Source organism: Mustela nigripes, chromosome 7 (assembly GCF_022355385.1).
Source record: "Mustela nigripes isolate SB6536 chromosome 7, MUSNIG.SB6536, whole genome shotgun sequence".
Taxonomy (NCBI): Eukaryota; Metazoa; Chordata; class Mammalia; order Carnivora; family Mustelidae; genus Mustela; species Mustela nigripes.
The window spans coordinates 53,854,059-53,880,621 of NC_081563.1; the positions used below are offsets into that span (position 1 = coordinate 53,854,059).

Sequence of the window (26,563 nt, forward strand, 5' to 3'; positions counted from 1 at the left end):
AGTTAGCATCTCAATCTATATGGAAGAAGACAAGTAATTTAACCTGCTTTTATGTAAGCTTTGCCCAGAGGCCCAAAAAGAGTGCAAATATTTTCTATAGAAAGTGGCCCACTTCTCTAGCACCAAGGTTTTGGGACCAAGATCATCACTAGATAGGGAATTCACCAAGTCACATATGGAGAAATTATTATTTCTACCAGATCTCCCCAGGAACATCCTGTTTTTGACCAGGACCTTTGACCTCAAGGACAGACTCTGTTTTTACTCTTATCAGAGGGAAATTGATGACAGTTTTCTCACAGAGGAACAAAATATTAAATATAAACTGTTGATCTTTATTCAGTTTATAATGAATATTAATGGTAGAAATACTCTGTCCAAGTTAAATTCAAATCCGTTAAAACCACACATCATTAAAAATTGGTGGAAGAACGAAATTTTGACAAAGTTTAAATCGAAATTTTTGACGAGGAAATTTGAATTTTATAGGTATAGTAGCCACAAGAGAACTTAGTCGCAGAAGATACATTGGTAAAATTTGAAATGAACCAAAAATTGACTAAGTCTCCATTATAAAACATATAGAAGAAACTGGATCCCAATGAAAATAATTACAACAAAATGGAAATATATTGCAGAGGAAATTGATCAAAAATTAAATTGGCTTAATGGAGTTGCTGAATGGAGTTTCTTGACGAAATGTCATCAATATTAGCCCAGCTAAAATATGTGATCAAAAACATTGAGTGAAACAGCCACAGTAGTTCAAAATGTCTTTCTTGTGCCCACGCGTAGGCAGTTGAAGTGAAGTTGTCCAGATGGCCATTAGCAGCATGAATCAGAAGAGAAGTCTTGACTGCTGGTAGAGAGAAGTCATCAGTGAGCCCTGGACAAAATGAGATCAGAGAAAGAGAATGTAGACCTAAGAAGAGCACTTAAAAATCTTTAGGGAATGACAACATTTAAAGTATAGGTAGGAGGTAAAAAGCCATGGAGGAAACTGAACCACAAAGATAGACAGAAAAACAGAAGTGTGATACCAAAGCTAAGAGAGGAAAATTTTCCAAGAATGAGCAGTGGTCAGTAGTTTCTTTTTCTTTTATTTTTAAAGATTTTATTTATTTATTTGACAGAGAGAGACACAAGCAGGGGGACCAGGAGAGGGAGAAGCAGGCTTCCCGCTGAGCAGGGAGCCTGATGCGGGGCTCGATCCCAGGACCCTGAGATCATGACCTGAGCTGCACGCAGACGCTTCACCACTGAGCCACCCAGGCACCTCTGGTCAATAGTTTTAAATGCCAAAGGGAAATCAAAAGAGAGAAAAACATTATTTGGATTTGTCAGTTGGAGGCCATTGGTGACCTCAGCAAGAGAAATTTCTGTAAAGTCGTGGGGCAGACTGCAGTGATTTGAGGAATGAGTGGGGTGTAAAGAAGGCAGGCTATATTTTGAAGAACAAGGTGGTCCAATTTATACAAGGACCTTAAATAATCCACAACTTAAGGGCATACCACAGATGCATGTTCCTTCCCAGAACACCAGGAAGGCCCCCTGTTTTTTTTTTCCCCCACACTATGTTGGTTTTCTTAAAAGAGTTATCTTTCTTAATCTAACAGCCTTTTCCATACCTTATTACATGAAACTTGCATTCCAATGTTATTGTTTTGAATGTGTTGTTTTCCTCCAGTTCTCATACTAGTAACATCATTGAACAAATGTTTAGATGACATTTGTAGGCTAGGAAAAGAGAATTACATTATTCTATCAGTGAATTCAAAACAAAACAAAAAACCAGTAGTCACTGTGATGGGCTGAGTAGTGCCTCTGACTTTATCCATGATAAAATGCCCAGAACCTGTGAAGGACACCTTATCTAGCAAAAGGGATTTAGCACGTGTGATAAAATTAAGGATCTTGAAATGGGAAGACTATTCAGGATTTTCCAGGTGGGCCCAACATTATCACAGCTTCCTGTTGGAGAGATGCAGGAGGAGTCAGAGAAGGCAGCAATGTGGTGACAGACACAAAGGCTAGGGTGTCACTTTGAAGATGGAGGAAACCGAAGAATACAGGGAGCCACTAGAAGGTGAAAAAGACAAGGAAACAGATTCCCCCCTCAGAGCCTCTAGAAGGAACGCGTCCTGCTGACAACCTAACTTTAGTCCAGTAAAAATGAACTCCAGACTTCCTGCACCTGTACCAGACTATATCAGACCTCCCGACCGTAAGAGAGTAAGTTTGCTGTGTTAAGCCACCATGTTTGTGAGAATTCGTCATAGCAGCAACAGGAAACCAGTCACGAAAGTCACTCTCCAAATTTCTGACACAAGTTAACAACAGTGGTGTTCTTACTGACAAAGGGGAATGGGTGCCTTGTGTGGAGGAGTGGAGGTGAAGAAGATGGGTTCCAACTGCTGAGGCTTATGTCTCTTGTCTGTCACTTCTACCTGTGTCAACTTGAATAAATCACTGAACTTCTGCATCTGTTTCTTCACCTGTAAAACAGGGAGGACAGCAAATGCCCACATCGTAGACTGTCAGGAGTTGGACTTGGGAGAGCTGCCCACTTTGGGTGCTCCATCAGTGTCGGCGATGTCTGTTTGGCCCACTCTTGTGGTGATGGCCCAGTTTCCTCAGACTGCCAGCTCTGAAGTTGTGCTGTACCTGGCCATTTTTCATATTTGCATGTATTTCATATTTTGTGCAAGAGTTGACACTTTATTAATCTCTTGTGTTACATTTTCAAATTCATATAAAACGTGACCATGCCAGGAGCTTAAATGGAAATGAAAAGAGAACTAGGGAGCTTGCTAGTGGGAGACATGGATGGGGAAGGATGAATGAGGGAGCACTTGAATACGGTCCTACCTTGGCAGCTAAGGAGAAACAACCTGTAGAGAGGGAGTAGATGAAGTTGAAAGAATAAGAAAGAGAGAGAGAAGTAAATGGATAACAAGCACGCCCAGCACCCAGATCTTGGTTTCTGAATGAAAGGAACCGAGGCTCCATGGAGAAAGGGCTGAGGGCAGGAAATACACAAAGTGAACTAGGGGTATCTTGTACGGCTAGAAAGCAAAGAAGTGCTAAACAACAACAACAAAAATACAAAAGCAACTACCACAAGGACACAGGCACCAGCCTGAAAGAACTGCCAGCAGTCAAAGCTGGAACAATGGGATCAACAAAATAAATAACATAATACTAGATTATTACAAAATATAAAGTAAATATCCACCACCCATACGGATATAAGTGATTGAAAAAATAAACAGGGAAGACAAGACCTATCTCTCACATAGAAGAATTTCAACTAATTGATGTAGACCCTTATGCCTCCAAAGTAGAGCTTCATTCCACATACTTCGAATGTTGGCTGTGCTTCCGAAAAATAGTGTCTGGAGTGGGAAGATGGATAGAGTAACTTTACGGTGGAAAAACCTAACAACCACCACGTCAGTCAGATGGTCAAGTTAACATCAACAGTAATGGGTCGATAATGTGTACCCTTAATACGATGTGATGAGAAGGGTACTTCACCTCTGTGGTCTTCCTCTCCAAAACCCATTAATCCCAGACTAACCAAGAAAATAACATCATACAAATCCCAATTGAGGGACAGTCTACAAAATACTGGACTAGCACTCTTCAACACTGTCAAAGTCATCAAAAACAAGGAAAGTCTGAGAAACTGGTACAGGCCGGAAGATGCTAGGAGGTATGACAAATAAGTTTAATATATCCGGATAAGATCCTGGTGCAGAAAAGAGCATTAGAGGGTGTCTGGGTGGCTCAGTTGGTTAAGCCACTGCCTTGGGCTCAGGTCATGATCCCGGAGTCCTGGGACCGAGTCCCATATTGGGCTGACTTCCCCTGCTCTGCAGGGAGCCTGTTTCTCCCTCTCCTTATGCTTGCCACTCCCCCTGCTTGTGCTGTCAAAAAAAAAAAAAAAAAAAAAATAAAAAAAAAAAAAAAGAAAAAGAGCATTAGAGAAAAAGTAGGGAAATCCAAATAAACTGTAGAGTTTGGTTGATGTTGGTTCCTTAGCTGTAGTAAATAGTAGTGCTGGTTCCTTAGTTTTGGCAAAGGTCTAATGGTGATGTAAGATGCCATCAGTAGCAGGGGACACTGGTTAAGGGATACATAGAAACAGCCTGCACTGTCTTTTCAACTTTTCTATAAACCCAATAGTACTTTAGGATAAAACGTTTACTTAAAAAATAGTAAGTTGGGCAAAGTCCCTAAGGAATTGGCAGGGGGAGTAAGGAGTGGGGTGGATCCTGAACACAGGTGAAGTTATTGGCTTTGAGTAAGGAAAATGCCTCTTCTCCTGTTATGGGAGAAAGGCAGTAAGATTAATGCAGTGTCAAGGAGGAAAAACTTTCCCTCTATCCTCTCCAGTGCTTTTCATGGGGGCTGGCAAATTAAACTGCCAAAAAGACAGATTAGCAAAAAAGATTTTTATTCACATACACAGGAATTCACAGAAAAACATGACTCAAGGAGGCAGAATTTGGGTTTATATAACAAGAGAAGGCGGTGGGGAGAAGGGCGCCCTAAGAAAACAAATGACTTTTAGGAAAAGATAAATGGCAATTTTGTGAAAATGTTTGTTTAGGTGATTGCTTATTCCTGAGCCAAACTCTCCTCTCCAGTGATAGGAGTCTATCTTTTGTGGTTGCTAAATTCCTGGAGATGGGACCGATTTATAACTAATGGATTCTTTGGGAAGCTCTGCTTTCAGGTAGATAAGGGCAGTTCAAAAAAAAAAAAGAAAAAGAAAACAAAGCGAAGCTCCTCAGCAATATGTGGTGGATGCCTTCAGCAGGAAGAGGTGAATGTGTGAGTCCAGGCAGGGTTCTGACCAGTTAGAAAGCCCACTGCTGCCCCTACCACCGTCAAGTCCTCTTTTTCTCTGCAAAGTAAAATCTACTACGAATGAAGATGCAAGGCGTTAAGTTTGGACTAGCCAATAAAGGGAATTGTTAAATATTTGCAACCAGTATTTTAAATAGACTGAGTTCAGTAAGATAGGTAAGAGTTCAGGAAAGGGCTTATATGTGATCCTTAATGAAATTCCTGCAGATCCCACGGCTTTCTAGTTCCTTTCCCAAGTACTCTCAAGTATTAAAAAAAATCTAACCAAGTTTTCACAGCTTCCACCTCACATCTGCCTCAGAGCTTCCCTCCTTTTCCTAGGTTGGGCTCCAGGACCAGCTTCCTTCTATACCTGCCTCGTGCAGTTTGGGGCAGGATAGGGGCATCGGGATCAGGGTGCATATAGCAGTCCTTTTCCTTGGCGGGGGTTCCCTGTGGAACCGGCCCCTCTCCCCTTCTGCAGCTGGTGGTATACCCCACTTGGCAAGCTAGAGCCCCTTGCCCTTCTGAGGACCCTGGTGAGCAGGAGCCCTCCAGCACAGTTCAGCCTGGCTCGCTTCTGCAGCATCTCCTTGTTGCATGGCAAAGTCTTGCATCCTTGTTGCTCCAAAGGCCATGAGTGCAAGCTGGTCCCCTATTCCTTCCCTCTCTGCTTTGCCATTGTGGGCTGCTTTGGTTAGCCTCTTATCTTTACACTTCACCCCCAAACTCCTGGGGATACTCTAAGGTCTCCCTTCCCATATTTTACCCCGGTACCTGGGGAGGCAGACCCAGAGTTCCTATAGCTGAGGAAGCGTGGACCCAGTGAATGCGACAGCACAATCCTCTTGTAGCAGGCACCCTGGGGCCTTCGCACAGGATTTTCAGTTGGCCCATCTTATATAGCCAGGAGGGGCTTAAGAGGTGGTCACCATTTTCCTGCATCTTTTAGGAAGCTTACAGGGTTGTCTTAAATCACTTTAAAGTGTTGGAGCCCTTATCACCCAATGTCTTTGACTTTGAAGTTTTATCCAAAACATGAAAACCACAGAAGTTGCAGACCATACGCTGTGACCCAGGACTCTGATGCGGTACAACCTCAGGGCTCATGATCCACACCACAGCCTGGGTTATGGCAGGGATTAGGGTCATGGGGAGCACAACCTGCGTGGACAGAGGCAATGTTCCTATGGCTCTGTATACACAACAACAAACCCAAATGAGCACAAATCTAAGGACTCTTTCCTAGCTTTGGAGGCCAAAGCAGACCTGTGCAGTAAGGAAGCCAAGGTTTTGGTGGTTATTGGCATAAGCCTTTGAGCATAAAATAGCAGAGGAGTTCCAAGGCTTCCAGGGTGATTTGGGGAAATAATAAAGTAGGACCGTTTGTTTTTATTTTTATAAGATTTATTTATTTACTTAAAAGAGCGAGTGAGAGAGGGAGCACAGCGGGGAGGGGCAGAGAGAAAAGGAGCCAGAGTTTTAAGCAGATTCCACATTCAGCAAGGAGCCCTACACCGGGCTTCATCTCATGATCCTGAGATCACGACCTGAGCCAAAACCAAAAGTTGGATGTCTAACCGACTGGGCCACCCAGGCACCCAGGGACTTTTGTGTTTAAAATGTTTATTCTAGGGGCGCCTGGGTGGCTCAGTGGGCTAAGGCCTCTGCCTTCGGCTCAGGTCATGGTCCTGGGGTCCCGGGGTCGAGCCCCGCATTGGGCTCACTGCTCAGCAGGGAGCTTGCTTCCCTTCCATTCTCTCTGCCTACTTGTGATCTCTGTCAAATAAATAAATAAATAAATAAATAAATAAATAACTCTTTAAAAAAACTGTTTATTCTAGAATTTTTAAGAGAAAGAACAGATTTTTTTTTTCTCTTAAGCAACAAACCAGAGTGTGGAGAGAACTGTATGTAATTAGGTAACTAGAAGGCATGATCTCTATTGTCACCTGTTTAACATTTCTTGAGACTATAACTAATCTCTTGGGAAATACAGGGTCACAATACAATGTTTCTTTGTCCCCACCTTCTCTGTAGAGACTCCAGTGACTTCATCTCTTCCTAGCTATTCCTGGCATCACATGTGCTTGGAACAAGGTTCTGTTCCGCTATCATTCACATATTTATTTCAACTGCTCTGCCACTTGCTGCCAGATCAGCCTCAGAAGGCCAAGGCACCCATGGTGTCACATCCTCCCACTTCTCCTGTCCAGACAGCAACTGCTGCAGTTTGCTAATAAGGCAGCAGAACCCAGGGCTCACATAGTCTGGGATATTTTAACAAAACAGCCCTCTTATTTTGTGGGTCACCCTTCCTGAACCTCAAGCAGAATCTATGGGTATTGGGCCTAAAGACCGTCTGAGCATCAGGGCTCACTGATTTTTGAATCAAGTTTGTGAATACTGACTTTCCCCCCCCCTAGAGAAATTCTTTCCCGGGACCAGTTCTCTCCTGACAGACTTTCCAGTACTTCAGGCGAACACTTCCCTGCTGGAACTGCCACACTGGCCCCGAGAAATGCTCAAACCAGTCTCAGTTCTAAGAACAGACTAGGCTGCTGACCTCAGGTGTTGCTGCTTGTGGCTATGTTAGGAATGGGTCTCCAAGTTTTACAGAAGACAAAAGCATCGTTACAGCTACCCATGTGAGAAGTTCAGGGCAAGACATTTGAAATGCATTTTTCTCTTATCCACTCAATCCTTTTTGATAGCTATAGTTATCTACATTTTATAGATGAGAATTTATTGAGTACCTACTGTGTGCTAGGCACGGTTCTAGGCATTCGAGCTACCTCAGATACCAATGGATGCCCCCTTGTGCCATATGCTTTCTAGAGGGGGTAAATGGCTATAAATTATTAGCATAACCATGAAATAAAATATGGTAGAAGGTGCCTGGTTCTATGGGACTTCAGAGAGGTCTCAATTCAGCAAGTGTATTTTGAGCCTCTTCTAAATGCCAGGCACTGGGAACGAAATCAAAAAGATAAATTTGCGTGCCTGTCTGCAGTTCACATGCAACGAGGCGCCCGAGTGAGCAGCAGAACCAGGAGTTGGAGCTAGTGGGCTGGTTCTGCATGGTGCTGCCAGCCACTGCTGGAACATCCCAACACTTCTTTTTCTTTAAACACACAACACAAGACTTTCCTCTTCTGTGAAGCCTTCCTTGGGCTCTCCTCTTACCTCTAAGTCCTCATTCACTTCTTCCACCTGCAACCAGTGGGCCCTTGTGGAGCATGTTGTCCTCTGGGGTTTCCTGTGTTGATTTCCAATGTCTCTCCTTTAGGAGCTCCTTAAGACTACGAATTGTTTTGTTCATGTTTATATCCTCAAACCAGGGATTTTGATCATTCTTGAGTAATGGGAAACCTGGTTAACCTGTGGCATCAGCAAAACTTGTGGCTGATTTTTTTCTCATGCCCTAAGCAGTCTGGAAGAGGGTGGCTGCTGGTGGTTGTTGGCTCTTTGCCTTAGGGAAATCATAGTTGAAGCATGGCGGCCTTGACTCCAGCATTCCTGCCCTGACACAAGCAGGAAGAAGGACCCGTGCAGAGGGCAGGAACGCAAAACCTTCTCAGACAGTTCTGACCATCATTTGTCTTATTGGATGGAACTGTGCCACACGACAAGCTGTAGTTGCACGAGAGGCTAGTAGAATTCTTCTTCTTCTTCTTCTTAGACTGAACACACTGCCACCTAAGCAAGGTCAGTGTTGACTAGTAAAGAATGACAAAATGAACACTGGAAGGTAACCAGCATCGTCTGCCTCAATGCCTAAAACAAAGCGAGTGCCTGGCACCATGCTATCCAGAAAGCACTCAACAGTTATTGAAAGAAAACAAATGAACAAGGCAAAAAGAGACAAACAGAGGGGCGCCTGGGTGGCTCAGAGGGTTAAGCCGCTGCCTTCGGCTCAGGTCATGATCTCAGGGTCCTGGGATCGAGTCCCGCATCAGGCTCTCTGCTCAGCAGGAAGCCTGCTTCCTCCTCTCTCTCTCTCTGCCTGTCTCTCTGCCTACTTGTGATCTCTCTCTGTCAAATAAATAAATAAAATCTTTAAAAAAAAAAAAAAAGAGAGAGACAAACAGAAAAACAGACTCCTGATTATAGAGAACAAAGTAGTGGTCGCCAGAGGGGAGGTAGTTGAGGAGATGGATAAAACAGGTGAAGGGGATTAAGAGTACACTCATCTTCGGGAGGGCTGAGTAATGTGCAGAATTGCTGAATCCTGACATCGTACACCTGAAACCAATGTAACACTGTATGTTAATTACACATGAATGTTGAAAATTAATTAACTAATTTTAAAAGTTATCTTAAAATCATTTTTAAGTGATTTTTATTTTAATTCCAGTTAGTTAACATACAGTGTTGTATTAGTTTTGGGTGCACAATACAGTGATTCAACAATTCCATACCTCACCTAGGGCTCATCGTGACAAGTGGATTCCTGAATCCCCATCACCTATTTCACCTATCCCCCACCTACTCCCCTCTAGTAACCATCAGTTCTCTATAATTAAGCATCTACTTTCTGATTTCTCTTATTTTTGATCTGTGCTTGTTATGTTTCTTAAATTCCACACATGAGTGAAATCAGATTGTATTTGTCTTTCTCTAACTTATTTCACTAACCATTATACTCTCTAGCTCCATCTGTGTCTTGCAAAGGGAAAGATTTCATGCTTAAAAAATAGTTATTGAATAAATGGTAAATGAGTAAATAAATGATTTTTTGGTCCATGTCACATGGTCTGGTAATCTTCTTAGCCAAGAATTAAAACAGAGCCAACATCCTATTGAAATAGTACTGGGGAAAATATCAGTTGTCTATCAGTTATCATGGTGAATGAATGTGTGTGTGTGTGTCTGTATGTGTGTGTGTGTACAAGCATGGTGTAGAGACAGAGAGAGAAAGAGGAAGGAACAGGGCATAAATAAAGATCCAGATATCTCAAGTAGTAGTTTTACTCTTTCCTAAAAAAAGTCACCCTCCTTCTAGTATATTTGGGGAAAAAAGTGAAGGTTGTTTCACACGTTTTATGTGCCAATGGCCATAGTCCTCTCCATTAGATGCTACACCCTGCCTTGGCATAGCACCAGCCAAGGGGTGAGTGAGGCCAGGCCCTCTCCTTCTGCTGTCCACACGGTCATCACACAGAGTTCTGAACAAGTGTCCTGGATTTGACAGAAGGGTTGAGGTGACTACATTCACTCAACTACTTCTTGTTGAGAACCTACTATGTGCTAGTTATTACAGTAGGTGCTGCTGGGGTACAAGAGTAAAGAGACAGACATACCCTTTATAAGTCTTAGGATACAGCGGGAAAGGGTCATTAGAAAAATTAACATCCAAATCTGTAATTTTAACTTGAGACAATGTAAAATGAAGGAAAAGGAGAGGGTATGTTGAGATAGAATAACGGAGACTATTTGGATGGGGATGAAAAGAGGTGTTAGAAAAGGCCCCCTAAGGTAGGATCTTTAAGGAGAATATCCCTACCTTATATTCAGACATGGGGGAATTAATAGGAGCAATTCAAGGAAAAATGAGGGGAAGAGGAAAAAAAAAGAGGCTGGCAGGGGGAGAAGGTATTCCCCATAAGGGGAGCAATTTATGCAAAGATCCTGAGATCAGAAATAATTTGGGACATATTATTCTCAAAAATAATTTGAGAAGTGTGATTTCAGGAATGAGAGTTGAAAAACTAAAGATTAGAAGAGTTAAGAGATTAAAACTCTGCGGCATCTGGGTGGCTCCATTGATTGAGCAACTGCCTTCCACTGGGGTCATGATCCTGTAGTCCCAGGGATCCAGGCCCACATCAGGCTCCATGCTCAGAGGGGAGTCTGCTTCTCCCTCTGACCCTCCCCCCTCGCAAATAAAGAAAATGTTAAAAAATAAACAAATAAAAGATTAAAATTCTTTTTATGCCATTTGGTTCTGTAGGGAAGAGCCTCCAGAATGTAAACTGTACTCCAGAGCCATGGCCTGCTCAGTGTCCAAGCCCACATTCTGCACAGGCCTGCAGCCCGCACCCAACCCCTTTAGACACTTCTCTGGGCCACAGAAACCACCAGGATTATATTGGGTGTGTCTTCAATCTGTCCAACAACAGGTGTGTTGTTTCTAGTCCAGAAACCAGTACTGTGCTTACCTTCTAGAGCAGTGGTTCTCACATTTTTCCTGCAGGTAGTATTAAAACGGATTATTAGGGTCTATTCAGCCCCTCACACTGCTCGTGCTCAATCGCGCTCTCTCTGAAATAAATAAAATCTTAAAAACAAACAAAGGATGACTAGACCCCACCTTCAGAGACTGATTCAGTAAGTTTACGGCGGGGCCCGCTAATTTGCGTTTCCAATGTGTCCCCATCTGCTGCTGCCCCCCAGTCCGAACCGCTGTCCTAGAGAAAGAGGAATATTCAAGAAAAGTTCTGGAAGAATTGTTTGTACTTCGTTCTGGAAACTAGTCAAATACTTATGCTTAGACAGCAAAGGGCAGCACCGCAGGTAAGTCCTCCTTGGGGGTTGGTCCAAGAGGACAGGGTCTATAAGCACAGCCTAACAGAAGGGTAAGATCCACCTCAGCCCCACGGGAGAAGGGCAGGCATCTTGCTGGCTAAAGGAGAGCCAAGGAGATGCTCCAGGGAGTCTTTGGAAGCAGCCACTGAGCTGGACCTGGAGATCGAGCTAGGATGCTCCATGTGGCCCTGTGGCTGGTTTAGGGGTGGGGAACAGCATTCCACCTGCCGGCCTTCGTCCCTGTAAGCAAGCACCCATCAAGAAGGAAAAGAGATGCAACGCTCCGCGTGCGCGCCGAGTCCCGCGCGTCTTACCGAGGGCGCCTGCGCAAACGTCTCCGGGACTTCCCTCGCCCTGGTTCAGGCTTACTGCGCAGGTGGGCAAAGGTGCCCGGAGGCGGGCGCCTGCTCCTGCTGCTCCTCGTGAGCAGCGCCGCCAGCGGCCGGTAGGGTACACTCTCCGCGGAGCCCATCCACTTCCCGGTCGGCCTGCGCCTGCGCGGGGCTTCCGCCGCTCGGCGAAGCAGGAGCGCTCCCCCACGGCTGCGCACTCGGACAAAGATGGCAGCTGCGGCCCGGCTACGCTGGGGAGCGGCGGTTGCTGCTGCGGGGCTGCGTAGGCGGTAGGTGACGAGCTACGAGCTCCGCACCGGGGTACCGCTGGGCTTAGCAGAGCGGTCAGCCCCCTCACATGCCCCGTTGGGGCGGGGAGAAGTGCCCCTTACTGAGCCTTTGGGTTCGCCCCCGTCCCTGCCGTTGGGTGTTTCGCCCTGCGGAGGGCGGCTCTCCTTGAACCGGCTCGGCGCTCCGAGTTCGGGCGGGATCTGCAAAGCGCCTCGTCGGAGGCTCTGAAACCCGGCTCGGGAGTCCGTAATGATGACTTAAATAGGTGCTGTACCTGGATATTGCTTCTGGAACAAAAGGACAAAAGGGCCTAACAAGGTTTCACCTAGTGAATATTAAGGAGTTTCCCTGCAAATGATGCCCTTGAAATGTAAATGCATTAAGTTTGCTGGAAGATTTTTTTGTTAGTCACCTCCTGGCCCCCTCTGTTAGATTTGGATAGATGTCTTACTGGAATAATGCAACTCACCGTAACTATTTTGTCACTTTAAACCCATCTCTGTACCATATTCATCCATTCTGGTGCTTCTTCCTTAGGCTGAAGGGAAGAGAATACTGGTCTCCAGTGTATTTCCATATTCCAGTGTAGTCGAGATTTAGGCAGTGAGCTATAGATAAAAATGTTTTCCTCCTAAACCTTAAACTTCATTCAGTAATTAATTAGTGGGCACCTATCACATAATAATACTAGTAGCGAACATTTATGAACTCTTGCTCTAAGTGCTTGGCACTGTTTTAAGCACTTTACATGGATTATCTGGGTCCCTCTTTGGCCCAGTCTTAAAGGTAGCTGTGACTATTCATTGTAAAGTCGAGGAACTGAGGCCATCCTTCTGGCTGCTGAGGGTCACAGAAATGCAGATGCTCCTTTTCCTTAGGTTTTTGGAGATAAAAGTAATCAGAGAAAGTTTTTAAGTGATCATATGTATTTAAAATTCTTCAGTGACTTATGTGAAATGAAAATTGTAATGATAGCAATGTATTTTAAACTGGATTTGGGGGTGCTTGGGTGGCTCAGTTGGTTAAGCATCTGGCTCTTGATCTTTGCTCAGGTCTTGATCTCAGGGTCCTGACTTCCAAGCCCCACACTGAGCTTCATTCAGGTTGGGTGTGGAGACTACTTAAAAAAAAAAAAAGAAAAAAAAAAAACCTGGATTTTAAAGTAGTTTGCAAACTTTTCACTACTGATTTTTTTCCCTTTCCCTTTCCGCTTCTCCCTTCATTTTTAATTTGTCAAAGCCATGAAAAAATAGCCAATCAGTACTTCTCTATTACAGTGAAATAACCAAAGTTACAAACACTCTTAAGAGGTTTCCAGGCAAAAAGCATATATAGATTGTTGGCTTTTTTTTTTTTTAGCAATTTGGAGGGGAATAGTACACTTTCTGTTAGAATTTTGAAGTATTGAAATACCTTTGAAAACAGGAAGTATTGGGGTGCCTGGGTGGCTCAGTGGGTTAAGCCGCTGCCTTCGGCTCAGGTCAGGTCCTGGAATGGAGTCCCACATTGGGCTCCCTGTTTGGTGGAGAGCCTGCTTCTCCCTCTCTATCTGCCTACTTGTGCTCTCTCTCTCTCTCTGTCAAAAAATGTTTTTAAATAAAAAAATAAAAAACCAAAACCAAAACAGGTAGTATTGGTTCTCTCTTTCCTGGGAAACGTGGTGGAGATAGAAAAGGGAGGGAGACTGCACAGTATTTGCTTTTGTTCCCTTTGAATTTTGAACTGTGTGACTCTATTGCCTAGTTTTTTTAAATTTACAAAGGAAAAAAAAAAAAAAACACGGTAGTTCTTTGCATCCTTCCTGCAAAGAACTAGCTAAGAGTCTGGGAATCCAGACTGTAAATCACAAGTGTAGTTGCATTTTTGTTTCTTAACGCTGGATATTGTACTATACTGTGTACACTTGGTTATCAAGGGTATAAATTTCCACTTGAGCCATTGTTTTTAAATTGTTTGCAGATATTGCTTGCCTAAGGAAGTGGAAATAATGTGGATAGAGAATGACATTAAGCTTTGTTGTTATATATGTGAAGTAGAAATTGAGCTTAAAAGATTCTCTCTTGAAATGTCGTTTTTATTTGTTTTTAAATATAGATTCTGTCCTATGATGAATCCATACACCATTAAGAAACAGCTTCTGCATCAGTTTGTACATAAACCACTTTTCCCACTGCCTGCAACCTTATGTAACACAGGTAAAATTTTACCTTTTAGAACAAATTATGTTTCAGAAGCTAATGAAATTGTACTTATATACTATTTGATGGATCATAAAAGATAAGAATTTGTAAATTTTCCATTCAGGTGCCTAAAAATAACAGCACTTTTTTGTGTCATAACATAACATTTATTATAATTATTTTATACATATTTTAGCATTAGATTTCAAGAATCTGGAGCACAGGGGTACTTGAGTGGCTCAGTCATTTGAACATGTGACTCTTGGTTTCAGTTCAGGTTGTAATCTCCAGGGTCCTGGGATCAAACCCCACAAGCTCCACCCCACGTCATTGGGCACCTCACTCAGTGGGGAGTTTTTGAGATTCTGTCTCTCCCTCTGCTCCTCCCCAACTTGCACACACTCACTTGTGTGCTCTCTCTCTCTCAAATAATAGTCTAAAAAAAGAAAAGAATCCTGAGCATAGTGTCCAATAAGCCTATGAAATCTCAGTATCTTGAATAACATCTTCTGGAACATTGCTCAAGATTGATTTCGCAAATGAAAATATTATAAAAAGAAGTTACAAATGGGTTTGTTTTAAAAAAACACTATGTATTTTAAGCTGCTGCCCTTCTTGTTTTGCTAAGAATACACCTAAAGGGGCACCTGGGTGGCTCAGTTGGGTAAGCATCTGCCTTCAACTTGGTTCATGATCCCACGGTCCTGGGGTCGGGCCCTGTTTTGGGCTCTCTGTTGAAGCAGGGAGTCTGTTTCTCCCTCTTCCTTTTCCTCTCTCTCTGTCCCTGCCTTCCCCTGCTCATGCTCGCTCTTTTTCTTTCTCTTTGGAATAAAAAAGAAAGCTCTGTAAAAAAAAAAAAAAAGAAGAAGAAGAAGAAGAAAAAAGGTAATTGTTTAAGGAAAAAAAAAAAAAAAAGGAAAAAAGAATACACCTAAAATCAGTAAATTTCTAGTTTTTGTCCGAGCCTTAGAAAATAGTACTTTCAATGTAGTTTGTCTTTTTGGAGGCCCAAATTAATTAGTTATGACTTTTGTTGACAATTTTGTTGATGTTACATGGTTTTATTTTCATTAATATTGGAAGTAGGTATGAAGATAGGATTTGGACATTATTAAAATATGACCAGTGTCATGTGATCAGGGAACCCTGGGAGTTGTCTTTGTGTGTCTGTGTGTAAATGTCTGCCTATATGTGCTTATGGAGCTGTAAGAGTTTGGGTTCAGCCCTTGGGCCCTCTCCCATTTCCATCAGCAGCTTAAACACTTTGTGGCCATATTCTGGCAGGTGGCTGACTCTGGCTAACTACATGAGTTGGATCAGGGTAAAGACCTTACCTCTCCTGTGTACCAGGGCAAAAAGAGAAAACCCTTGCCTGGCTCCTTGAATCACAGACTAAAAATTTAGGCATAAATATTGAGTTAGCAAGTTAAGCTACTTTAATTGGACTTTCACATTTTGTGAGATGGGATTATGAGGTCATCAGGTTTTTCAGTTTGGAAACCCACTGATCTTAGTCTTTGATATTGACTTTAAGTACCATTAATGTATATTTTGGGGGAAGCTTCTGCCTCTCTATTAACCTGTTACTTATTAGTACCAAGCATAATGGGAAAAATTATTTTAGATCATTCTATTTTGTTCTAGCCCTGCTGACACTTTGAGGGGCATCTTTCTGGAAGATGGACCTGGGAGTCATTTCTGAAATACCTAATTAAGCCCAGCTTAGACTGTAATTGAAATGATTTTGTTAATACCTAGTCAGATTACTATTTCGAAATAGCTTTGTTCATTGTCAAAAGAGAAAGTTTATGTCATGATGTCATATATTTTCTACTTCAGACAATATATATAGATTATGCTGTCAAATTTTTTTATAGTAGTTTTAAAAAAAATTTTTTTAGTAATCGCTACACCCAGCATGGGGCTCCAACTCATAACCCTGGGATCAAAAGATGCATGGTCTTCACACTGAGCCAGCCAGACACCCCACATTTATAGTTTTTACCTTCAAGTATTTCTGAAATCTTTTCTTTCTGCAGGTATAGTTTTACACAAATGGACTGAGTAGAAAAATACCAGTTTTAATTCCTCAAATACTGTGGGAGAGCACTTAATGTGTGTGGAGATTTTGATTACCAATAACTTATTAAGAAAGTCTTCAAGAAATGATTAGGTCCAAGGTTAAAAGAACCTTGTTGTCTTATATTTATAGAAACTGGTGGCAGGCTTTTCTTTAATGTTCCATCTGAAAACTTATTTCCAGGTAATACAGATTTTCAGATAAATTTATTCATTGGAGGTATAACTATCTCATTTTTTAAAAAATATTTTATTTGCTTGAGAGAGAGCACAGGCAGAGTGGGAGGGGCAGAGGGAGAGGGAGAAGCAGACTTGCCGCTGAGTGGAGAGCCTGAGGCAGGACTCCATCCGAAGACCCTGGGATCATGACCTGAGCCAAAGGCAGACGCTTAACTGACTGAGCCATCCAGGTGCCCTGCAGGTATAAATATTTTAAATCAAGTATTTGGATTTTGAGGTTATCTTTTAAAATTTTTGTCTTTTATAGGATTTGCCTGTTCACCAAGTCACCAATTGATAATATTTATAGGACAGTGACTTAAAATGTATGGGAGTTTAGTTTCAGTTTCTCCTTCACCAAGGAAATAACTCAACATCAGTTAGATGGCTGCTTGGCAAAGTGTAAAAACCGTTCCCAGCTGTGAAATTAGAATCTTTTATAATGGGTAAAAAGAATTCACTTCCGTACAAATCCTGTATTTTCCCAAGTTTAATCTCTTTCTAATTTAAAATAAAGCTGTTGCTTGTTGATATTTTACTATTTTTCCTCAGACATACAATATGAGGATTATGACAGGAGAGGAAGACTGATTTTATTTTATTTTTTAAAAGATTTTATTTATTTATTTGACACAGAAAGAGATCACAAGTAGACAGGCAGGCGGTAGGGGGGTATGGGGGGAAGCAGGCTCCCTGCTGAGCAGAGAGCCTGATGTGGGGCTCGATCCCAGGACCCTGAGATCATGACCTGAGCCAAAGGCAGGGGCTTAACCCACTGAGCCACCCAGGTGCCCCAGGAAGACTGATTTTAAATGTATTTTCCTATCATCCTGGGCATTAATGAGTATGGAGTGGCAGTATGTATGCATAGTGGTTAAGCAAGTCCATGTGGGAAATTGGCAGGGCTTTAATCCTGTCTTTACTACTGAGTGACTTTGAGCTTTAGTTTCCTCATTTGTAAAACAGGGTAAAAACAGTGTTTCCCTGGGAGACTGTAAAGATTAAATAATGTAATTCACAGGGAGTACTAAGCATCATGCCCAACTGCTCAATAAATTAATCTATCTAGGTACACTGCTCTAAGATGAGAATTATTTTGTTTTGGTTAGAAAGTTTATTTTTGTAATAAACCATCAGGACCTGGTTAATAGTTTTAAGACCATTAAAATTCCACTACTATCTTTTGTCCTACGAACTATTTTCATAATAACAAGGTAGGAAATTAAGATTCTGTTCTTTATTCCTTTAATCAATCTGTTCTTGAACTATTCATGGCCTTGGAATAAACAAAGAAGAACCTGTAAAGATAATTTAAAAATATTCAAGAAAGTAAATAAATAAATAAATAAATATTCAAGAAAGTAATTCACATATGTTCCCACTTACATGATAATTTATAACATCACTAAGTCTATACCATTGGACAAGTTACTTAACTCTAAGCTTCATTTTCTTCCTTAGTGAAATAGGAGTAATGGGGTTTCTTCATGGGGTTGTTAAAGGCTTAAATATATTTAAAGCACTCAGCCCCCATCTCTGGCATATAGTAGTTATTCACACACTAAATATTAATATTATAAATTTATCTCTCTAGGGGCTCCTGCGTGGCTCAGTCATTAGGTGTCTGCCTTCAGCTCAGCTTGTGATCCTGAGGTCCTGGGATCGAGCCCTGCATCAGGCTCCCTGTTCTGTGGGAAGCCTGCTTTTCCCTTTCCCACTCCCCCTGCTTATGTTCCCTTCTTGCTGTGTTTCTCCCTCTGTCAAATAGATAAATAAAATCTTTTTTAAAAAAATAAATTTATCTATCTCTCTTTATTTTTATTTTTTTTTAAAGATTTTATTTATTTATTTGACAGAGAGAGATCACAAGTAGGCAGAGAGGCAGACAGAGAGAGAGAGGAGGAAGCAGGCTCCCTGCAGAGCAGAGAGCCTGATGCGGGACTCGATCCCAGGACCCCGAAATCATGACCTGAGCCGAAGGCAGCGGCTTAACCCACTGAGCCACCCAGGCGCCCCTATCTATCTCTCTTTAAAAGAATGGTAGCACTTTGGAAAGAAGAAAAAGTAACATTTTGCTCTTTTTGTTATCACAGTGATGATTTATAATCATGTCAGCCATTAGCACTAGGTCACCAATAAAGTACATTGAGGGCTCTTGAATGATGCCTTCCTGGTTAAAATAAGGCTATTGCTAGAGTCTGTTGAATAACAAAAATCATCAATATTAATAAAAAATTCAGTGCAGTTATTCTAAATATATCATTAAACTTCTTTGTTGTCTTTAAAAATTATTTCATTGGCTTGGGCAACAAGCCTTATTTTCTTTTTTCTTACATCTTTTGATTCTTTGAAAATGAGTACTTCATAGTTCATAAACTTAACCACTGTTTTTTTTTCTGGAATAACATGCTTTTTCTTTTTTCTCTTTTAGTGAGACACATGTTTATTCAAACACAAGATACTCCAAATCCCAACAGTTTAAAGTTTATCCCAGGAAAACCAGTTCTTGAGACAAGGACCATGGATTTTCCCACACCAGCTGCAGCATTTCGCTCCCCTCTGGCTAGGTATAATACTATTTCTCATTTGCTTTTACCAAGAAACATAAATAACTGACTTTGGGGGGAAGGCGGCTTCATTTAGTGATTGTATTTTTATGTGTACTGCATTGTTTTTAGTGTAGATAATGCTTTATTTTCTTTTCGGGTAAGAGATAAGAGAAAAATAACAGTAAATATTAGGAAACCCTTCTGAAAAGTAATTGAAGATCTATAGCAGGACTAAATAAGAATTTATATTTTTACTTTAAAAAATTCATGAAAATAATATAAATTTCCATTGTAAATCTTTAAAACTCTTTATAAAAAAACAGTGACAACTTGTTCATTTTTTTCTTAAGGATAGCTGAATTTTTCTAGATGTTTCAAAATGGAGTAGTTTCTAAAATATTGTACTCAGAACCATAAATAATAGTAGCTATTAGATTTGGCATGATTTTTTAAAAACAAGTCAGAGACAGTTTTTAAATTTTGCTACAGACATGTTAGATGTATGTCAGATGATATAGGACAAACAACAAAAATACTGGAATGTGCTTCTTTTTAATGATGGCTAGAGAAATTATTTATATTAAGAAGTACTAGAATCAGTTTACATCAATTTAAGTGTTTGGTAACCTAAGCCTGAGACTGATTGCCAGAGGTATTTAGAGAGTAAAGCTTAGATAATTACTTCTATACGCACAGCTGTTTCATATTTTCACACTTAGAAGAGCCAGAATTGCACTTCTATCAGGAGTGTTTTTTCAATTTAAATTTTTTTTTAGTAGGCTCCATGTCCCAACATGGAGCCTAGTGTGGGGATTGAGCTCAGGACCCTGAGATTGAGACCTGAGCTGAGATCAAGAGTTGGCCACTTAACTGACCAAAGCACCCAGGTGCCCCTTTTTAAATTTCTCATTAATAAAAATGCACATTTCCTTTGGCCTACACATGCTACTTCTCACAATAATGCCTTAGAGCATTTGTTTTTCATACTTTTTTTTTTATAGGCCACAGTAAGAAACCTTTTATATTACAACCTAGTACATATACACACATACGTACATAGATAGATACATGCACATGCATTCAATGGGACAGTTTTCACCCTGTGTAAAACATTCTTCTTTCCTTTCTAATTCTCTTTATTCTATTCTCTTTTATTATATCAGATGAAATCCAGATTAATACCTAATTGATTTTATAAGCTACTAGTGGAGTTGAAAAACCCTGCCTTAAAGAACATCCACATAGGGGCGCCTGGGTGGCTCAGTGGGTTAGGCCTCTCCCTTCAGCTCAGGTCATGATCTCAGGGTCCTGGGATTGAGCCCTGCATTGGGCTCTCTGCTCAGCAGGGAACCTGCTTGCCCCCCAACCTGCCTGCCTCTCTGCCTACTTGTGATCTATGTCAAATAAATAAATCTTTAAAAAAAAAAAAGAACATCCACATAACACATACAAGGTGATACAAGGATGTTCATTGCAGCGTTGTTGGTAGTTGTGACAAGTTGGAAACAACCTAAATAGGAAAAGTTCAATAAACTTTGTGCATAGTCTTAGATACTAAAAAAGGATGAGGAGAACCCTCATTTACTGTCAGAAGACACACTGTTGGGGTGCCTGGGTGGCTCTGTCGCTTAAGTGTCCGTCTCTTGATTTCAGCTCAGGTCATGATCTCAGTGTTGTGAGATTGAGCTCCGCATCAGCCTCTGCACTGGGCATGGAACCTGCTTAAGATTCTCTCTCCTTCTCCCTCTGTCCCTCTGCCCTGATCTCTCTCCCTTCTAAAAAAAAAATAATAATAATACAGTTAAGTGAAGAAAGCATTTTGTAGACCACTATGTACAATATGATTATTACCTATATAAAAACAAAAAACACAGTACAACAAAAATACACTAACATAAAGGTCTGGAAGAATGTACACCCAACTGATAACAGTGGATTTGGGGGAGGGGTGGTCAAGAGGCATTTTCACTTTATATGAATAGTTTGAAATGTTTACATTAAAAGTGAATTTATGTATTTTGTATTTAAAAGTATATAAAAATAAAAAAGACTCTTCAGTTACAGATGAGTTGGAGATTATTTCTGTCAGATGTTCAGTTGGCAAAAGCCCTTTTCAAATTAGTCTTTTGAAAGTAGCTCATTTCCTGGATTCACAGAATTTATTATCTTCCTTCAGGCAAAACTAATCTTGTTTTGTTGTTTGAAAAGAGAATGTTTACTATAAGCTAGAATGCAAAGCTTCCTAAAAACAGAGACCCGTCTGTCTTGCCCATCATTGTATCTCTAGTGCTTAGTACGGTGTGGGATATTCAGTGAGTTTTCAAATATTTGTTGAATGAATGAATAATTGAATGAATGAACAGTAGTTTATCTTCAGATGGGCATTTGACCTATTTCTTACTATCCTTCTGGACAAGACAGACGAGATTTAAGCAGAGTATAGGGCGCCTGCGTGGCTCAGTGGGTTAAGCCTCTGCCTTCGGCTCAGGTCATGATCTCAGGGTCCTGGGATCGAGTCCCACATTGGGCTCTCTGCTCAGCAGGGAGCCTGCTTCCTCCTCTCTCTGCCTGCCTCTCTGCCTACTTGGGATCTCAAATAAATAAATAAAATCTAAAATAAAAAATTTAAGCAGTATAAATCTGTCTCTAGTGGCATATACAGGGGCTCTGTAGTATCTGTAATATCTCTCTAGTTGGCATGTTTATTCCATACTTTTCTTTACCTGGGACATTAATGATGATAAAATTATCAGTTTCCAGATGGAAAGAATTGCTTCTATGTTAGATGCAAAGCTCAGAGAAATGTTTAAAGGTTTCATTAGGCCGAAATGATAGATTAAAGCAGGTAAGGTAAAATCTAACAGGAACAAATATTAAGACTTATGACTTAAATGTTTAAAATGAATAGCTCAGTTGCGGGTTGGAAGAATCTGACTTCTTAGTTCACTATGTTGGATATGTTTGCTGTCAAACTTTAACAATCACAGTATCTAGCTTAAGAGAGGTAATAGTCTTTGTATTCTGAGTAAGTCAGACTATGTTTGGTATATGTGTTCACTGCTGAGTATTATATTTTATTTTGGATATTGTAGAAGTTGAAATTGTACTGAGGAAAGTAACCTAAGTGGCAAAGCATATATAATAATGTTTTAACTCCTCTTAAGTGTTTTGTTTCTTTAAGCATAGAACCTATGAATTCTTGCCTAAAGCAGTCCCCATGACATGGCCCAAAGATCAGGTTGATTCTTTCGCATGGTCCTTCCATGTGAAGAAAATAGATTTGCTAACAGTGCAGATACATAGAGCCAATCAAGGGACCTGCTTATAGGTCTGTGCTTGGGTTTATTGGATCATGTTATGTAACCAAGTATCTTGTAACTTCTTGTAAATTTAATATTGAATTAGAGGACCCAGATGACATCATTTCAGACAAAATTCTCAATAATTCAGATAGTAATTCCAGTAACGCTCTTGGCAATGATAGACAAAGAAAAGGTAAACTAACCTTTTTTGGAATATGTAAACTTTTATTCCTAAAAAGGGTAAGGGAAAAAGGACATTGCTCTGGTATGTTACATACATCAGTGATTGGGAAAGGATGGTGCATTTCAAAATCCCTTACAGGGGCTTTTCAAATTATAATCCTCCCCTCTCCCCTTAGAGGATTTGAAAAACTAATTTTACTGAGGTATAATGTACATGAAATGAAATTCAGTTTTAAGTGTATAGTCCAGACTTTTGATAAATATATACAGTTGTGGGGCACCTGGGTGGCTCAGTTGGTTAAGCCTCTGCTTTGGCTCAGGTCATGATCTCAGGTTCCTAGGATCAAGCCCCACATGGGGCTTTCTGCTCAGCAGGGAATCTGCTTCCCCACCCTCCTCCCACCCCCCGCCTCTTGGCCTGCCTCTCTGCCTACTTGTGATCTCTGTCAAATAAATAAATAAAATCTTTAAAAGTGTGTGTATATATATATATATATATATACATATATATATATACACACACACACAGTTGTGTAACCACCACTAAAATAAGAGTAGAGAACATTTTGATTACTGCAGAAATCCCTCATTTCTCTTTGCATTCAGTCTTCTTCATTTCCATATCCTGGTAACTATTTTGTTTCATGGCAATGAATTCCAACTTTGTTGAGATATGACTGATGTAAAACATTATGTAAGCTTAAGGTATACCATGTGCTGATTTTATATACATATGCCTTGCAAAATGCTTAGCACAATAAAGTTAGTTGACACAGCTATCACTCTGGTAACTATTGAGTTTTCTGCCACCACAGTTTATGGTTTTAGGGTTTTATATAATGCCACCATATAGTCTTTTGTGTTTGGCTTCTTTCATTTAGCATACTGCTTTTGAGAGTCCTTGGTTTTGCATGTATCGCTAGTTTATTCTTTTATTGCTGAGTAGTCCTGCATTATAAGGATACACACAGTCTGTTCAGTTATTCACTAGTTGATGGGCATTTCCAGATACTCTTTTTGGCTTTTGTAAATAAAGCTGCTATAAAGATTCATGGACACGTCTCTGTGGAGCATGTTTTCATTTCTCTTAGGGTAATACCTAAGAGTGTTTGCTAGATCGTAGGGTAAGAGGATGGAACAAGATTGGCCATGAGTTGATCATTGCTGGCCCTAAATTGTTGATGCTGGGGATGGGTATGTAAAACCTTTCTTACTTTTTTACTTTTCTGTCTCCCTTTGTATATGTTTAAACTTTTTTGTAATAAAGCGTTTTATTATCTCGTATTTCTTATTTATTCACAGGCAGTTATTTAGAATTGAAGGAGTAAAAAGTGTCTTTTTTGGACCTGATTTCATCACTGTCACAAAGGTAAACATAGGATTATATAAAATAATCGGTGAAATTCTTTCAGTTTTTTTCCAAGTCTAACATCTCTCTCCAGAATTTCTTTCTTGATATATTATATACATATTGTTATTAAAAATCTCTAGGTTTACTTCTCACATTTCTCAATTAATTAAGTAGAATTTTCAAGTTGAAATTAACTACAATCCCAAATCCCTCATTTTTCAGAAGAGAAAAACATGAGCCTCAGAGGGTTAAGTGCAGGATTGTGTCCGTGATTATATATCTGCCCTGTAGTAGGGCCATGATTCAACCTGGGCAGACTAGAATTCAGGCTCCAAGTATTATTTTAACTAATTCTTTTTTTTCTTTCATAATTGAAATGTTATTGGTGGTTTTGATATTTTTACTAGTACTTAACTTAAAATAATGGAGTAGGAGTACCTGGATGGCTCAGACTGTTAAGCAGCTGCCTTCTGCTATGGTCGTGATCCCCCCATTCTAGGATCAATCCCTGAGTTCGGTTTTCTGCTCAGCCTGGGAACCTGTTTCTTCTAATCCCTCTGCCTCTCTCCCCCGCAACCTCATTTGTGCTTGCTCTCTGTCAAATAAATAAATAAAATCTTAAAAAAAATTTTAAATGATGAAATAAAAAAAGAAGCAAACAAATAAACTGTATTTATATATTTGACCAGCAGAATGAATATCTCCTTTAAAGGGGCCTCTTTCATCATGGACCATCTGCTATAATACTTCAGAACTTCACAGATAAGAGCAGGGGACTGTGTCGTCCTGTAGCATTGGTTAACCTCTAAATGTCAGAAAGTCAATCTGACTATGCTACCCATTTCAACAGCTGAGGTAGTAGTATCTGCTAGAAAAGGCGGTTTCATTTTCAAGTCTACTAGATGAATGAGAAACGAACTATTTAAATTTGAACTATGTATGCCTTTAGGTCTGTTAATTGATATGTATGCACCAAAGTTAATCACTTGTTCAATATTGTGTCAAAATCCAAAGTTTTCGGGCTCCTGGGTGGCTCAGTCGGGTAAGCAACTAAGCCTTCAGCTCGGGTCATGATCCCAAGGTCTTGGGATCTAGCCTGCATTGTGCTCTCTGCTCAGCAGGGATCCTGCTTTTCCTTCTCCTTCTGCCCTTCCTCCATCTTGTGCTCTCTTGCTGGCTCACTCTCTCTCAAATAAATAAAATCTTAAAAAAAAAAATCCCAACGTTTTCATGTAACTCCTCTTAAGCAATTTGAAAGAATTACTCTTGAGTTCTTTTTTTTTTTTTTTAAATTTTATTTATTTATTTGATAGAGAGAAATCACAAGTAGATGGAGAGGCAGACAGAGAGAGAGAGGGGATGCAGGCTCCCTGCTGAGCAGAGAGCCCGATGCGGGACTCGACCCCAGGACCCTGAGATCATGACCTGAGCCGAAGGCAGCGGCTTAACCCACTGAGCCACCCAGGTGCCCCGCTCTTGAGTTCTTGATGCACTGATAGGACTCATAAAAGTGGACTGGGTTAATGACTTGTTACAAATAGTCCAGAATGCTCTTGTAGCTGTATGTGTGGAGGAGAATTAGAGTTTTCCTCTGTGGTGGCAATCCCAGTGGCCAGTGGTGGCAATCCCAGTGGCCATAGTTGTTCTTGCAAATATCCTCTTTGTAAAAGGTTTTTCCCTGTTGTTTCAAGTGTTATTGGGTCTAAATTCTCACAAAGCCCGTTTTTGCTCCTATCAGTTGAAATGGCTCTCCCTCTAGGAGCTCACCCTGTATCGTCTTTGTGGCACTTATCACTTAGTCACTTTTTTTTTAGTTTATTTTTATTATGTGCCTTTCCTACATTGGAATGTAAACTCTGTAAAGCTAGAGATTGCCTGCCTTGTTAAGTTCACCTAGAACAATGCCTGGCACATGGTGTTCACTTAAAAAAATGTTTATGGAAGGGAACAATGACAAAGGACTTCATAGACTAAATTTTCAGGCTTTAAGGGGTTTCTACCAAAAGAATTGTGGTGAGTAAATCCATGCTGACCGATCCCACATGTTTAGAGACATCTGACCTATCTTGGGTATTCTTCAGTTTGCTTTCTTTTATATTTTTTGAGGGTTAGGGGAGGACCACCTCTTATTTGACGTTTCCACGTGTCTGGTATGGCATTTACATAGCAGAAGTGCTTTATGTCTATTACCTAATTTAATTATTTAAACTAGGTATTCTTGTCTTCATTTTACAAATGGCAAATTATGTATTTATTTTAACAAGGGTTTTTTTTTTTAGTTTTTTTAATATGCAGCCTGTGGCATTTAAAAAATTTTAGTTGAAAATGTGATTATATCTTACAGAGTTGGGTTTTTTTTTATTTGATTTTGGTAAGTCATCTTTTATTTTATTTCTTGTTCATAATTTGATTACCTTTTTCGGAATTTCTCCAGCCCCACTATTTTTTCTTAAGTGAAATGACATAATTAATTAATAATAGTTTAAGGGCATATATTGAAATTTAATGGATGGAATAGTAGATTTGTTTTCTTTCACTTACTTTTATTACAGACTATCTCATCTACCTGATATCTTTTTTTTTTTTTTTTAAAGATTTTATTTATTTATTTGACAGAGAGAAATCACAAGTAGGCAGAGAGGCAGGCAGAGAGAGAGAGAGAGGAGGAAGCAGGCTCTCTGCTCAGCAGGGAGCC

The 26,563-nt window shown here is 40.5% G+C and overlaps 1 protein-coding gene and 1 long non-coding RNA gene across 5 annotated transcripts in view; one reads left to right on the forward strand and one right to left on the reverse strand.

Moving 5' to 3' along the window:
* Window positions 1-314: 314 nt before the first annotated feature.
* Window positions 315-11,764, reverse strand: LOC132021485 (uncharacterized). The gene is made up of 3 exons (XR_009405352.1): window positions 11,697-11,764; window positions 11,016-11,118; window positions 315-886 (listed from the first exon to the last, which is right to left on the reverse strand). It is a non-coding gene; the product is annotated as an uncharacterized LOC132021485 (long non-coding RNA).
* A 95-nt stretch (window positions 11,765-11,859) lies between these two features.
* Window positions 11,860-26,563, forward strand: part of NFU1 (NFU1 iron-sulfur cluster scaffold) — a 28,933-nt gene continuing 14,229 nt past the window's right edge. For 3 of the 4 annotated variants that reach the window (XM_059405944.1, XM_059405941.1, XM_059405942.1), the window contains exons 1-4: window positions 11,860-12,004; window positions 14,100-14,200; window positions 18,915-19,050; window positions 23,820-23,886. In XM_059405944.1, the coding sequence (XP_059261927.1) occupies window positions 11,943-12,004; window positions 14,100-14,200; window positions 18,915-19,050; window positions 23,820-23,886 (366 nt within the window). In that variant the 5' untranslated portion in view covers window positions 11,860-11,942. The other variant, XM_059405945.1, reaches the window with a different exon arrangement.